Raw genomic sequence first — 13,851 nt, forward strand, 5'->3', positions numbered from 1 at the left:
CCTGCGTGGCACCCTGGAAGTTAGTCCTCCCACCTATCTGACCCTCACTTCTCTTCCCACAGCAAGTCAAGTCAGGGCTAGGGGAAGAACTCTTCCCTGCTCAAGGCTTCTGCCCGCTCCTCTAGTTCTTCCTTTCCGAGGCAGCTCGGCAGGAGGGTGGGGGTGGGCTGCAGCTAGCAGCACAAGAAGGCGGGAGAAAGGATTCTCCGAGTCGAGAAAGAAGGAAAGTGCCAAGGACCTAACACCAAATTTATCACTTTTTAAAAACAAGAGATTTTCCCCAAAAGTGAAGAAATAAGAAACAAATCCGGTGTCCATGCATTCCCAGCCTGCAGTCCTGATTCCACGATACCTCCTCCTCTCTCAGACCTGTTATGGAGGAAGGGGCAGAAAGAGAAGGTGAGAGGCCAGAGGGTCATTCTGTCCCTGCCCCTGCTGGCCATCCCATGTGTCAACATCTAACGTCTGAGGAAGCTTGTTCTCATGTCTGAGCAGTCTCTCCTCTGTCCAGTCTGTGCGGGGGGGCTGGGGATTGTGAAGTCAAAGCTCAGGAAGTCACCTCATCAATGCATCCTCCAGGCAGGGAGAGCCACCGCCCACCTCACCTGGGCAGGTGTGGATCTCCCTTTGGGTTCCAAATCCCCTTTATCAAAAAATTCACGGCCTACTGCTATCACCCATTCCAGGAGCCAGAAGTCCCACACAAAGTCTAATCTCAATCCTTCTTGCTGCAGCTATCCATTTCTTTTTGTCAGTCAGAGGAGATGCAAGTCCTTTTACCATAAAGGATAACTCTTCAGGGACTGAAGCTGGTTGTTTCCCTTTTCCTAGACTCCAAATACTAGCCCCTTGCTTTTGTCCACACAGCCTCCTCTCCTGCCACCTGGCAGCCCAGCCCTGGGGTCTTACCGAGTTGGCTCACTTGGAATCCAATGGTGGTATATGGGTTGAGGGTTCCTTTGTGCTGGGTTCCTTACTGCCTCTCTCCTGAGTTTTAGGGATGGATTCTGTAGGCTCTGGGGAGAGAAAATAGGTGGTGGGAGGAAGAGGTAGCATTCATAAATGCACTGGGGAGGGAACTGCTTCACCTCACTGCATCCGGTACCTCAGTGGCCCCGACAGGGCCCCAAGACCAAGTTGGATGCAATCAGGCAAGATCAACAGGGTTTTCTTTGACCACATTACTACTATAGGTTCACGTTTAAAAAATCTTCAATAAAACTGGAAAGAATAAACCCTCTAAAAACAGTTTAAAAAACAAAACTCAATATGTGTCTAAACCCGACATGAACTCATAGGAGACTATTTTTAGTCTTTTTTCTGCTTAGTGAGACCATTCATTGGATTGCAGAAATGTTATGTGTTTGATTATAGGGTTCTCTGCCGGGAATACTATGTGATACACGGTTTACATACTGTATCTTCATAACATTGGAAGCGTTCTGAGTTCTGGAATAGATCTGGGATAAGGGGCTGTGGCCATAGCCCAGTGCTACCAGCTTCCACGTCCTGCATGCTTGGCATATGTCAGGTGCTGTGCTAAGAGCCAGTCTCATTGAATAGCCACACACAACCACTGCAACAGGCATCCTCGTTATCATTGTATACCCTGAGGTTACGGCATTAAGGCCTTTCTGCTGGTAAAGCAGCAAGTGGCAGAGCCAGGATTCTAGCCTGAGTGCTGTTCCCGTGAAGTGGGCTTCCCCCATGTAGCCACAGGGAAGATCTCTCAGGTTCCTGGAAGGGTTTGGTGTCATTCAGTAAGGGAGGGTGAAGATTGTACTATAAGCAGAATATGCAAATCGATTCATATCCTTGAGACAGTTTTTAACCTACCACTAGGCCTCTCCCAGCTCCAGCTCTTTCCCCTCCCCCCAGTGGGTAAAGCTTGCCTCCTGCTGGGCTGGGAAATAGGACACCTGGGGCCCTTCCCAGCCTGAACATACTTTTTGCTGTCCCAGAGGTGCCCAGCCTTGACTCCACTTCTGTGTCTGGGATCCCAGGTGGGTGGGACTCCTGGGTCCCTGTGCTCTCAGTGGCTCCCTCAGGCTCCTCTCCTTGCTCCTGTTGCCCCAGGTGATGTTCAACCATCATCTGGAGCTCTGGGGACACAGAGAGAGGGAGGGAACGCTGGACATGACTGCCTGGAATCTGCCTGGAGTCTCCCCTGTGGATCCCCAGATTCAGCAGCCTCCCTGAAGGGGCAGCAGGCATTGCTGGGTGTTTGACTTTCCCAAGCACTGAGATCTGAGCAAGGAGGGGACATTAGCTGGCAATAAGGAGGGATGAAAGCTAGACCATAAAAAGTACTCTTTTCCGCTAGGCATGGTGGCTCAAGCCTGTAATCCCAGCACTTTGGGAGGCTGAGGCAGGCGGATAACTTGAGGTTGGGAGTTATCAAGACCAGCCTGACCAACATGGAGAAACCCTGTCTCTATTAAAAATACAAAAAAAATTATCCAGGTATGGTGGTTCATGCCTGTAATCCCAGCTACTCAGGAGGCTGAGGCAGGAGAATCACTTGAACCTGGGAGGCTGAGGTCGTGGTGAGCCGCGGTTGCACCACTGCACTCCAGCCCCGGCAATAAGAGCGAAATTCCGTCTCAAAAAAAAAAAAAAAAGTACTCTTTTTCACAGATGAGGGAGGTGTAGGAGGAGTGCCTTTAAGAACAAGGGATCCTCCTATCTTGCTGGGATACATGGTCTTCCCTGGGGGAAGGTGGAAAGGCTCAATTGAGATTCAAGAAAAATTTGAGTACCTTGTACGTGTTGTGCACTGTGCCGGTGAGTTCACATAGATTATTTCATCTGTTATAATGAGGTAGTATTCAAGGCTCAGTAAGTTCAGCAGTTTTTCCAAGACCACCCAGCTAGTCAGTGGCAAAACTGGGATTCCAGCCTCAGTTCGTCTAGCAACAGCTCTACCATAATCAAGGCAGATTTAACGACCTCCCCTCCAAAGGGCAGTAGGTGTGCTCCCCAGCTTCAGGCGTAGAGGAGAAAAAAGGGATGAGAGGGGTCTTGCGAACCTTTCATTGTGGGTGTGATTCTTGTCATCTTCTTCCGTTGCCGTGGAGACACTGCCACAGTGGACTGTGAAGGACACAGAGCACAGATGGGTGCCAGCCCCCCTTGCCCTCCTCCTTGGCCTTGCCAGGCTTTTGGATTGGAGCTTGGGGTAGGTGTGAGCTTCAAAAAGTGGGGGAAGAAAACTCCTGCTTCCCCAACCACCTCGACAATGGTGAGCAAGGAGACTGTGAGAGAGAGAGAGAGAGAGAGAGAGAGAGAGAGTGTGTGTGTGTCTGTGTGTGTGTGTGTGTGTGTGTGTGTGTGGTACATGTGTATATGTTCACTCATGTACATTGGTGGGTAGGGGCATAGGGAAGTGGGAGTCAAAAATATCCTAGAGATGGGCAGCAGGGTTTTAAGGACTAATCCCCTAATGAACGTGGGGGTTCTCTGGCTGGGCTGAGTGGGATGGGCCAGCTCACCTTGAGATGTGGGTTGGGGATCCGGTCTTCATCTACCTCTGAAGAGAACAGGGAAAGGAGAGGGCGATGAGGGCAGGAAACCAGGGATTCCCATAGAGCTGACTTCTCAGGGGAGGGGATTCTGCAGCCACACTCCTCCTGGGCTGTTCCTCACATCTGTCCCCAGGCTCTTGGCCCTCATGGCTGCCCCAGACCTTTTCACCGGAGCTCCTCTCCTGCGCTGCCGCTGCCTCCACCCCCTGCATCTAGTCCTGTCCTTGACTCTGTGGTCAACCCACACCTGTATCTTTGCCTCAGACCTGGAGATCCCCAAAGGCAGGATCTGTGGTCTTTGTGCTTTTTTCTTCCTCTGAAGTATCCATGTCTCTTTCTCTTTCAATCATTCCTCCATCCTAGGGTCAGCCAGAACCAAGCCCTTCCTAGGAGGGAACAGTGGTACAGAACAGTACATTTATTCTGCGCAGGGTCTGAAAAGTATAGCTGGAGGCAAGCTGGAGACCCCGGCATCCTGAACTCCAGCCTCGAGTCTTAGTCTGACACCTTCTCTTACACCCCCGTCAAGCTCCCCTGCCATTCTCGGAGACCTTGTTTTCTCCTCAGACCTTGATGGGGATGCTGGTGACCAGAATCTCAGCTGCTCCCTGAACTGCTTCTAACCTCCCGCCCCCGCCCCACTCTGGGGGCTGTGAAGAGCTGGTGGAGGCGATCCCTCCCCCTCACAGCTGACACTGCCTCTGGGGGTGGGGGTAGCAGCATCTCAGTTGCTGGAGAAACCTGGAAGGCTGTTGCCACAGCAACCAGCACTCAGTTGACCACCCCAATTCCTGGGGGGCTTAGGAGCCAGGTGGTCTCCCCACCTCCTAGCACTGCTCCATCTTTCCAAAAGCAAAGGAAATTCTGCAATTCCGCCACCACTTTCCTGCCCTCAGGACTGAGGACATCCCAGCCACCTCAGAGCCGTTCTTCTTCCATCTAGCATCCATCTCTCCCACTGGGACCCACTGCTGCAGTGGCCCCCCACTCCCTTCAGCAGCCTGTCCCTGGCTTACCTGGGGATGACTGGTCACTGGTCAGCACGAGGGTAGCAGGGGTGGGGCGGCGTCTCCGAATCTGAGGGAAGGTGGGAAATGGGGAAGTGGTCAAGAACACATGGAAGCATCAAAGCCCCACCCCAAACCACTCAGTAACATAAACCAGGCTAGCCTACTCAACACACCTCAAAAAATACCATGTTGATGCAGCTGGAGGCCATTATCCTAAGCAAACTTAGGCAGAAACAGAAAACCAAATACCGCACGTTCTCACTTCTAAGTGGGAGCTAAACACTGAGTACACATGGACATCAAGACAGGAACAACAGACACTGCGGAATACACGAGGGGGAGGGAGGAGGGCAAGGGCTGAGAAGCTACCTATTGGGTACTATGCTCACTATCTGGACCAATCGTACCCCAAACCTCAGCACCACACAATAAACCTCTGTAACAAACCTGCACATGTACCACCCCCCGAATCTAAAATAAAAGTTGAAAAAAATGCTATGTTACACTGGACTGACTGTTCCAGGGTGAACATCCCTGGATTCCTCTTCCCCTGGGGAGAGCTAATCCTAAGGACCCAGAAGACCCCCCCTCCCCCTGCCCCTCTGCATGCTCCCTTCTACCCTGTTCTGTCTCTCTACTTCCCCCTGGTCCCAGCCCCACTCTCCATCTCAGCAGCTATATCTGCTCTGACGCATTGATCTCTGGCCTGCTGTCCTTCCGCCCATCCTGGATCAATGGTCAGAAATAACTTAAGAGGGCACAGGGCTTTCTCTCCGTCTTCTAACCCACTCCCCAAGCAGGCGTTAACATTTGGTGTGATAGCACCTGCAGAGAGCATCCTTTTCAAGCGCCCCCCAGCCTGGGGGGGACAGCACAGAGAAGGATCTGAATGTGCATCTCCTCTGGCCTGTGCCCCTCACTCCCAAATGTCCTCTCTATCCTTGGATACATTGCCTTTCTGTTAGGAAATGGGATTGGGGGAATCCTTGTCATGGTAAATATAATATCAATACAAGGAGGAGCCCTGGGCAGGACCCTGGTCAGGGCCTAAAGCTTAGCTGAAAAATCTTATTCTGGGCTCCACGTCCCAGCCTAAGAAATTAACATATAAAGCTGACTGACTACCCTGCCTCTGAGCCCCCTTACCCCCACTGTTGTTCTTTTGTCACACAGCCAATAAAGTTGATTGTTGTTGAAGTCAGTCCAAGGACTCCTGGGAGGTGTAGTTTTTCCCCTTTCTCTGGAGGCTTTAGAGGCTTGGAAGCGAGGGGAAGGATGGGGGTTAGAGAATGACCCTCTCTGTTAGCAATGGGGAGGGAAGGCTAATGGGGCTGGAAAAAGGGCTAAAATTATCCTGGACTGAGAGGAGTAGGGTGAGGACACTGAATGATCAAACCCTTATCTTTGCTTGTCCATTATTTAGAATCATCACCACTGGCCATGGGAGATGAGGGAGGTGAACGCTGCCCCCCTCTATGCCCAGCAAACTTGGGGGCACTGGCTATGGCAAGACGGGCTGTTTAAGCCTGAGGGGGGACTCTTTCTAAAGAAGAAACAGGATGCCCAGAATGGGGGTGTGTAGGGGCAGGGCATCATTTTCCCAGGAGAATTCAGTAGCATCTGTTTTGGGTGGCATTTCAAGGTCCCACGGTCCAGTCCTTTGTGTCTGTGTGTAAGTGTGTACATTTACGAGCTGCACGAACATGAACTGTGATGCACACGGGCCGGGGACCACCTGTTTCTTGTATACGGGTGGGGGCCATCCTTCGACTAGAAGACTCCTCTACTTCTTTCCATCCCGGAGGGGCCGGGTGTGGTGGTGGTAGAAGACGGGAAGAGACAGGGAGAGTGTGAAGTGGAGATTAGCGGGTTGGGATAACATCAGAGTGCGGAGCCCGAGAAGCAGACTGCAAGTAAGACAGAGAGCAGCAGGGCTGCGTGGTCTTGGACCGGTCCCTTCTTGCTATCCTTACAGCAGAAAGGAGGAGCCTTGGACTTCCTGAGGCACCTTCCAGGCACCTGAACTAGTACGAGATCAGGAGATGGTCTCTTTTCTTTATGTTATACCTATCCCAAATCCTAGCTCTCAAGAGCACGTGGTACCTTCGCTTTGGATTTATTTCCAAACCGGTCATGTCAAGGATCTGGAAGCTGTGGGCACCCCTTCACCCCTGCCACTCTGTGCTCTATAACTTATACCTTCTAACTCCTTTTGCCCTCCCATGTGGGTCTGGGTTAGGAATACCTGCCGAGCCTGGAGCTTTTTGCCTAACACAGCAGGAGGGGCTGAGGTTAGACTGCAGGAAGAATTTCAGGCCTATGAGACACAGATCCTGAAGATTAGAGAAAGCAGGCCCAAGTCCCGGCTCTCTTTTTTCCCTCTGGCTCTTCAGCATTGCCTTGTGCCACTCCCTTGTCCCCTAGATCCCCAAACCAGCTGGCCTACCCCCTCCTCCTCCCCACACACCTACTACACCTGCTTCCTCCAACACCAAACAGATGCAGGTGCCAGGCCCTGTCTGTGCCAGTGCGAGGCAGTTCTCTTCCGAACCGCATCCCCAATCTCCACCGCCCAGACTCTTGAGCCCCTTTCCCGGGTCTGAGGTCATCCTGACCGATGCCCTGCCTCCAGGCATAGCAGCCTCTCCCCTGACTCCCAGGGAACACGCCCCATGCTGGTGGCTCTGCGTCCTCCTCATTTTCTACAGATTTGTGAGGCTTCACCACAATCTTTCCTATAGTCTCATCTTAGAGCTCTGAGGCAGGGGTTCACCCCAGGCCAGAGAGAGGATGGAGACCCAGGTACCTAACCCTACTACCACAATGGGAAGCTAAAGCGATAGGGAGACTGTGTGTGCCTGCTCTTCCCTTCACATCAGACCTTATTCTACCAAACAGCTGGAGTAACAAAAATGGCAAAAAACACTCTCTACCTTCTCCCAAGAGGTCACAAAGTTTTTTTTTTTTTTTTTTTTTCTTTGTGGGGTGGGAGGAGGGGGTGGGGGTGGCCAGCCAGAGCCTGGCAGCTCGTTGGGAGAAACGAAGAACTGACCTTGTGGGAAACTGATATTCTTTAGGAATGGGATTGTCTAGGCAAATGGACAGAGATTACAAAGAGATGGGGCAATAGGCAAATAGGCAAATATTTGGCGAACCAGTAGTAGTAAGGACCACGGGCAGTCACCGGCTCCACACACACTCTCACTCTCCCCGAGGCATACACTTGCTCACACACTCTCATACACTGCCCCCTCTGCCAGGCTGCTCTGAGCTAAAAATAGACCAGGCGAGGAGGCTGGGCCAGGGCCCTGGACTCCCACCCCTTGAGCCAAGGCTGTCACAGTGCTTCTCCCTTGCATATGGTTCATCTTGAACCCCAGCCCCTGGAAAGTCTCCACCTCCGGCTTCCCAGTGCCGCCAGCTCAGTCCCACCCGGCCTCCCCACTCCAAAGGGCAGGAGTTGGGAATACGGACCATGTGCCCAGACTTGAAGAAGGAAGCCTCAGCCTACGACCACCCATCTCCCCTCTCCCGTCTCCCCGGAGCCCCAGCCCTCTCAGTTGTCCCCAGTCTCTTCCTGTGATCACTTTGGGAGCCCAGCAAGGTGGCCCCCAGTTAGGAGGGGACAGGGAGAGCTGTTTCTCCGGCTCCATTACCGACCCCTCCCCAGACCCCTCCCTCACTGCTGCTGTTCCCCTCAGTGCCACCACCAAGCTCAGAAACTCTGGTGGGGGTTGACTGGGGGAGCGATGCAGGGTTGTTTCAGGAGGGAGGGGTCGTGTCCTCAAGCAGGCCCCCTCCCCCAGGGCTGGGGAGGAAGAGAGCGACTCTCGCGGGGCCAGGCATGGAGAGGAGGCGCTCTTCCTTCGCTCAGTCTCATAGAAGCACAGATCCGAGATGTGGCTCCGACGGTGGGGGAGGGGACAGAAGACCCCCTCCCCTCCCCAAAATGAGCGTTCGTCCTCCAAAGGGCGCGCTGCTAAGGGAGGACCAGGCAGGGACCCCGGGTTCCCTCGTCCTTGGCTGGGCGAGTCCCCCGCCGCCCCGCCCTGCTCCGCACCTGCTCGGCCGCCTCGGGGTCAAGGTGCGGCTCCAGCAGCGGGACCGTGAACTGGATCTTTCGGGGGCTGCTGTCTGGCTCCATGGCTGGGGCGGCGGCCGCTGGGCCCGCGCCGCGGCTGGAGGGAAGGCGGCAGGACTCGGGGCTGGGGCGGGCGCGCTCCCTCTCCGCTCCGCTCCGGCCCCGGCCCCAGCCCGGCGCGCTCGGCTCCCGGCTCCCGGCTCCCGGCACAGCGCTCCCAGCTCGCGGCTCCCGGGACTCCGCAGCCGCCGATTGGCTCCGCGGCCGCCCCTCCCGGACCCCTCCCCCTCCCCCAGCCCGGAGCCTTAACCCCGTCGTGGCTGCGCCGGCGGCTGCGGGGGTCACCGCCCCGCGGGCCGGCGAGTCCGGGCGTGGCCCGGGAGCCGTCGGAGTGGACAGCTCAGGCAGAGACCTCAGTGTCCTCGGAGTTTGGGGCAGGGAGTTGGGGTGCGGAGCGGCCAGGAAGAACTTCTCCGGGCCGGGGCGGGTTGTAGGGGCTGGGAAAGTAGAGGGGCGCTGCAGGAGGGGAGGCTGCAAACGCGAGAGGAAGATTGCGTTTCTGATTTTGAAGGGGGTGGTATTATAGAGAACAGATGGAAAGGGGATTTAGGCATGCAGCAGGAGGGATTAAGGTTAGACTTCGAGAGGGACTTTCCCTTGAAAGGAAAACACTAGGCGGAGGTAAAAACTTGGAGGGAAATACGAAGTCTGTACACCCGTCCTGTGTTCCCTCTGTGCCAGGGAGAGGAAACGGAAGACCTTGGATGGTCTCCGGAGGGCGCGTTTCTCCCGAAGTGCCTGTGGGGGTGGGAGGAGGGCTTGGGGAGAGAGGACCATCTGGGACTCGGCAAAAGGAATAATGAGGCTGGGGAGCCAATCGTGCTTGTGAAATCGAGTTCCCTTTCTGCTTGCTAAATTAGGGGATGGTAAAGTAGGTGAAAGGCCTGCAAGGGGAACGTGCCTGGGGATGGGGAGAGAAACTCCTTTGGTGGGATGGCTTGTTTACAGATAGGGTTGGTTTCCAATTTCGCTATTGGCAGGATACTGAAAAGGAGCTGCTGTAACTGAGGGGATGGAGGTTAGACTATGGGAAGAACTTACTAGTTTGGTGGAAGACTGAGATGCCATTCAATGCGAGCCAGTGAGGGAGATAGGATATTCACAGGAGCTGGTGTACGTGGTGCTAAGGGCTGGGGATCACTAGACAAGGGAAGGAGAGGTGCTGGGCACCTGGGGAGGGGTAGGGCTGGATGCATCTTCGCAGGGGAGAAGGTGGAGAGAGGGATGGAGAGGGGGATGGGGAGGCCAGCATAGGGAGTGCTGGAAGAGGTTTAAGAGGTCTGCCTCTTAAACCAAGCAACCGGCAAGTTCCATACAGATTTACCCCTGGTTCTGGGAGAACCCTATGATCATCCTCTCCTCTAAGGGGTCAGCCTCAACTCTCAGTTGCCTCCTCTCCTAGGCAGCCCTTCCCGGACCTTGATTTCACAAGGCCCCTTCCCCTCTAACCTCCCAAAATAACTTGTCCTGCCCTCCCCCTAGCCATATCTTTTTACATATGTCAGGCTCAGTTTTCTCGGGGTAAGGCTGGGGTTATAGGGACCCAGTGGGCCAGCTGGATCTCTGTCTGCATGTCAACTGGCCGCTCTTTTGCTGTCGCTTGGACTCCAGGATGGACTCTCCACACCTATCCTGCACCTGCAGGGCCCCTTTGTTCTCTGGGGAGCAGGGCCAGATGAAAAACAGCTGGTTGGGCTTCCCTGTCTCCCTTTATTCCCAACCTTTGCGCAGATACCCCCACGAGAAGTGACAGTGGAGAAAGAGATCGTGAAGGCCCCGAAGCAGAGAGGGTAAGGGTTGGGGCTAGGGAGATACCTGGCTCATTAGGGCCCAGTTGCTTGCTCTGGCTTCCTCCCTACTCACTCCACCTCCCAACCACACACACACAGACCAGGATCCAAAACATCCTCTAAATAGGTGACTTATCTATTCCCCATCCCATTCTACCAGGACTGTGGGATGTGAAGCCAGGATTCCCACATCCCTGTGTCTGGGGATTCAGGCTTCCCGCATGAGCCTCAATCTCATTTGTAAAACAGACAGAGGGTCCTACCTCCTAGGGTTGAGTATCGTGTAGGTAGAGTACCTGGTGCATAGAAGGTCTCAGTTAATTGTAGCTGCTGGTTTTATTATTATCTCCTAGCAGGATGGCGGAGTTGGGGGTGGTCACCTCTCGGAGTGGTCACCTCTCCACCCCCAGCCCAGTTAGCCAGCTTGCCTGGTCCTCTTTCGTATTCCCTGCTCTCCCTCAAACTTTGGTCTGGTCATGGAAATTCCTCCCCAGGTCTCTCACCCACCCTATGTTGCCTTCTGAAGTCCCAGATTCTCAGAGTCCTTTGTCCTGAAGGCCATAGGTAAGGAGAGAGACCAAGAGAGCTGGAGCTCTGGAGAGATGGCTGATGAGGGGCTGCGTGGGAAGAGGGGTCCTGCAGCAGCTGGTGCCGGGGTGGAGGCAGAGGAGGAGAGAGGAGGGAGAGGGAAGAGCGATAGCTCCCAGTACTGGCTTTGGGAGGAGGAGACTGGGAAAAGTGGGCGAAGCGTTTATGGGTAGCAGGGAGGTGGAGTGTGGCTGGGTGCAGCCTTTGGTGCTGGGTAAGCTGGAATGGGTCTGTCTGTGAAGGTGTGTGTTTATTGTCATTTTGACTTTTATTTATGTCCATAGCTATGCGAGTGCTTGTTGGGCCGGTGGGTGTACAAAGGTGTGGGTTGCTCACACACAGGCCCCGGGCGCTGCAGAGGGCCTGATGCCTGCTCTTGGAACCTTTCCTAGAGTGAGTAAGAGTCAGAGCCTGCCTCATCCCAGCTCCTTCCCTCAGCTTGCATGTTTCTATGTTAGGCGCGTGTGTTCACAGCCCCGCTGCAGTCACAGCCGGGGCTGGAGGAGCAGCAGCTGTCTGTGGTGCACTGCTGGCTCCATGAAATATTTAAAGTTACAGGGATGTGACTGGGTCATGCAGTCACTTAATGACGCTCACCCTCCCCTATTCTCAGCACTGGACTATCAGTTAATGGGGCTGCTCTTTGTCGCTGTCAGCACTTTCTGCTTTTATCGGTGCACCCTTCTCACCCCCACGAACCTCCTCATGCATTAATCCACTAATCCTCACAACCACCCAGGAGGGAGGGCAGGTATTAGGGTGTTTATTTTACTTCTCGAGGGGAGGGTAGTGTAGCGAGGTGTTTGTAAGATGGGCACCTGGGACAGGATATGAAAGGTCGGGGTTCAGTTTCTCCGTCTGCTACCAGCTCTCTGAGTGACTTGGGGTTGCTTGCCCTACCCCCAACTGGATTCAGTTTCCTTCTCTTCAAAATGAAGGGGACCAGGTGACTGTGCAGGTTTCTTCTGTTCTAATATTCTGTTGTTCTGAGTTGAGGGTGCTCCTGTCACACAGCCAGGAAGTCTCAGAAACTGGATTAGAACCCAGGAGGCCCAGGACCTTCCCCGTGTCTTTACCTTTCTCCCTGCCTGGCCGGGGTGGCGGAGGCACACTCCTGCTTGTTGAAAACGTGAGGCACACACACTTTTTATCTACACGGTTCAGAGGAGATGAGGCCAGAGATGCCTTTTTACACCCAAAGGAGCAGCGACCCCATCCAAGCGGTCCCCCAGGAAGCCATATGCTCATGCCGATGTGCTGCAGTTTCTTCAATGTTTCAGGAAACTCTTGGAGTCATCTCAGCTTGAGGCATATGCTCTGACAATCCTCATGCAAGGGGTGAATCCTTGTCTCTTAGGGTGGCTTTGCTTCTTTGGAAATGACTGAGAGCCTTTAGGGGCCAACCCTTGTGAAGACGGAGGGAGGCCAGGTGGGGGTCAGCCTTGATCTGGAAGAGAGATGTGGGTCCCCTGCAGTGAGACTGGGTGTCCCGCGGGAGTTTGAGCCCATCTAGAAGGCTTCCCTGCAAGAACTTTCCAGAGCTTCTTGTGAGCCCCGGAAGCAGCATTGGAGTAGATATGTTGCCTCCTAGGCGCCGACTTGGAAGCCCAGCCTCTTCTGACTGTCCTGGTTTGCCTGCGAAAAAGCCCAGAGTTGCAATTCTGCCAGGCTTGAGTCCACACCCCCCTGCAGCTGGCAGACTTGGGAATGGGGCCAGAGCTGGTGATTCAAACAGAGGGGATGCTCATTTTCAAAGTGCTTTGCCTCTTCCTGAACCCCCAAATCCACTGGTAGGGTGAAAGAGACTGCAAGAACAGCCACTTGAACCCTTCAGGCTAGAGAGGAGAAATCAAGGCAATAGGGAGGAACAACTTTTCCAAGGACCAGAAGCCACGCCAGCACTTTCCCCAGTAAATTTGGTGGCTACGGCAGGGTAATGGCTGAACCTGAAGCAGGGTCATGGACTAGATGACCTCTTGAGATGCATTTGAACACTATGATTATCAACAATTCAGAAGGTCCAATACCTAGCTAGCCTCTAGCTAGCCCCTTCTATCCCCAACCTGCTAAAAGGTTAAATTTATTCTTTTGGCTGAGCGCGGCGGTTGTTCACGCCTGTAATCCCAGCACTTTAGGAGTCTGAGCTGGCTGGATCATGAGGTCAGGAGTTCGAGACCAGCCTGGTCAACATGGTGAAACCCCATCTCTACTAAAAACAGAAAAAAATCAGTCAAGCATGGTGGTGGGCGCCTGTAATCCCAGCTACTTGGGAGGCTGAGGTAGGAGAATTGCTTGAACCTGGGCGGCGGAAGCTGCAGTGAACCCAGATCACGCCATTGCACTCCAGCCTGGGAGACAGTGCAAGACTCCATCTCAAAAAAAAAAAAATGCTTTTAACAAACATTTATTGGCTATTCCTATGTGTCAGATATTATGCTAAGTGCTGGGGACACAGCAGAGCGTAAAAGAGACACAGTCTGTCCATTGACACACGGCTTATGGCCTAACAGGAGCCAGGGCAGTGGTGAGTGAGTCATGATCAGCCAAGAGTTACAAAATCGGAAGCACAATGTGCTGCCGGATAAGGGGCATCAGAAGGGAGGTCAGCGTGACCTCCGACTGCAAAGACCCTCTTCTGCCCCTCCACACTAGCTCCAGTCAGCCTGGTGGTTAAATGCCCAGCCTCCGGAGAAGTCTGCCTAAGGTCAAACCCTAGCTCTGCCACCTAGCAGCTTTGTGACTTTGGGCAAGGTGCTTAACCTCTCTGAGCTTCAATGTCCTCACCCTTAAAACTGGAT

The 13,851-nt window shown here is 53.9% G+C and overlaps 1 protein-coding gene across 1 annotated transcript; it reads right to left on the reverse strand.

Annotated features, from left to right (window-relative positions):
• Positions 1-235: 235 nt before the first annotated feature.
• PPP1R1A (protein phosphatase 1 regulatory inhibitor subunit 1A) lies at positions 236-8,869 on the reverse strand. Its single transcript, XM_003939279.4, has 7 exons — positions 8,595-8,869; positions 4,541-4,601; positions 3,492-3,529; positions 3,030-3,093; positions 1,947-2,102; positions 910-1,016; positions 236-369 (listed from the first exon to the last, which is right to left on the reverse strand). The coding sequence occupies exons 1-6, from the start codon at positions 8,676-8,678 to the stop codon at positions 919-921; spliced, it is 501 nt and encodes a 166-aa protein (XP_003939328.2). The 5' UTR covers positions 8,679-8,869; the 3' UTR covers positions 236-369; positions 910-918.
• Between the last annotated feature and the right edge of the window lie 4,982 nt (positions 8,870-13,851).

The sequence above is a fragment of the Saimiri boliviensis genome, chromosome 7 (genome assembly GCF_048565385.1).
Source record: "Saimiri boliviensis isolate mSaiBol1 chromosome 7, mSaiBol1.pri, whole genome shotgun sequence".
Lineage (NCBI taxonomy): Eukaryota > Metazoa > Chordata > Mammalia > Primates > Cebidae > Saimiri > Saimiri boliviensis.

Bases quoted from the DNA above. Each gene is read 5' to 3' on its own strand.
- PPP1R1A (XM_003939279.4), bottom strand. From the start codon at position 8,678: ATGGAGCCAGACAGCAGCCCCCGAAAGATCCAGTTCACGGTCCCGCTG. The intron at 4,602-8,594 runs GTGCGGAGCAGG...ACCTTCCCTCAG, and splicing joins ACCCCGAGGCGGCCGAGCAG to ATTCGGAGACGCCGCCCCAC. The intron at 3,530-4,540 runs GTAAGCCAGGGA...TGTTCTCTTCAG, and splicing joins CAGTGACCAGTCATCCCCAG to AGGTAGATGAAGACCGGATC.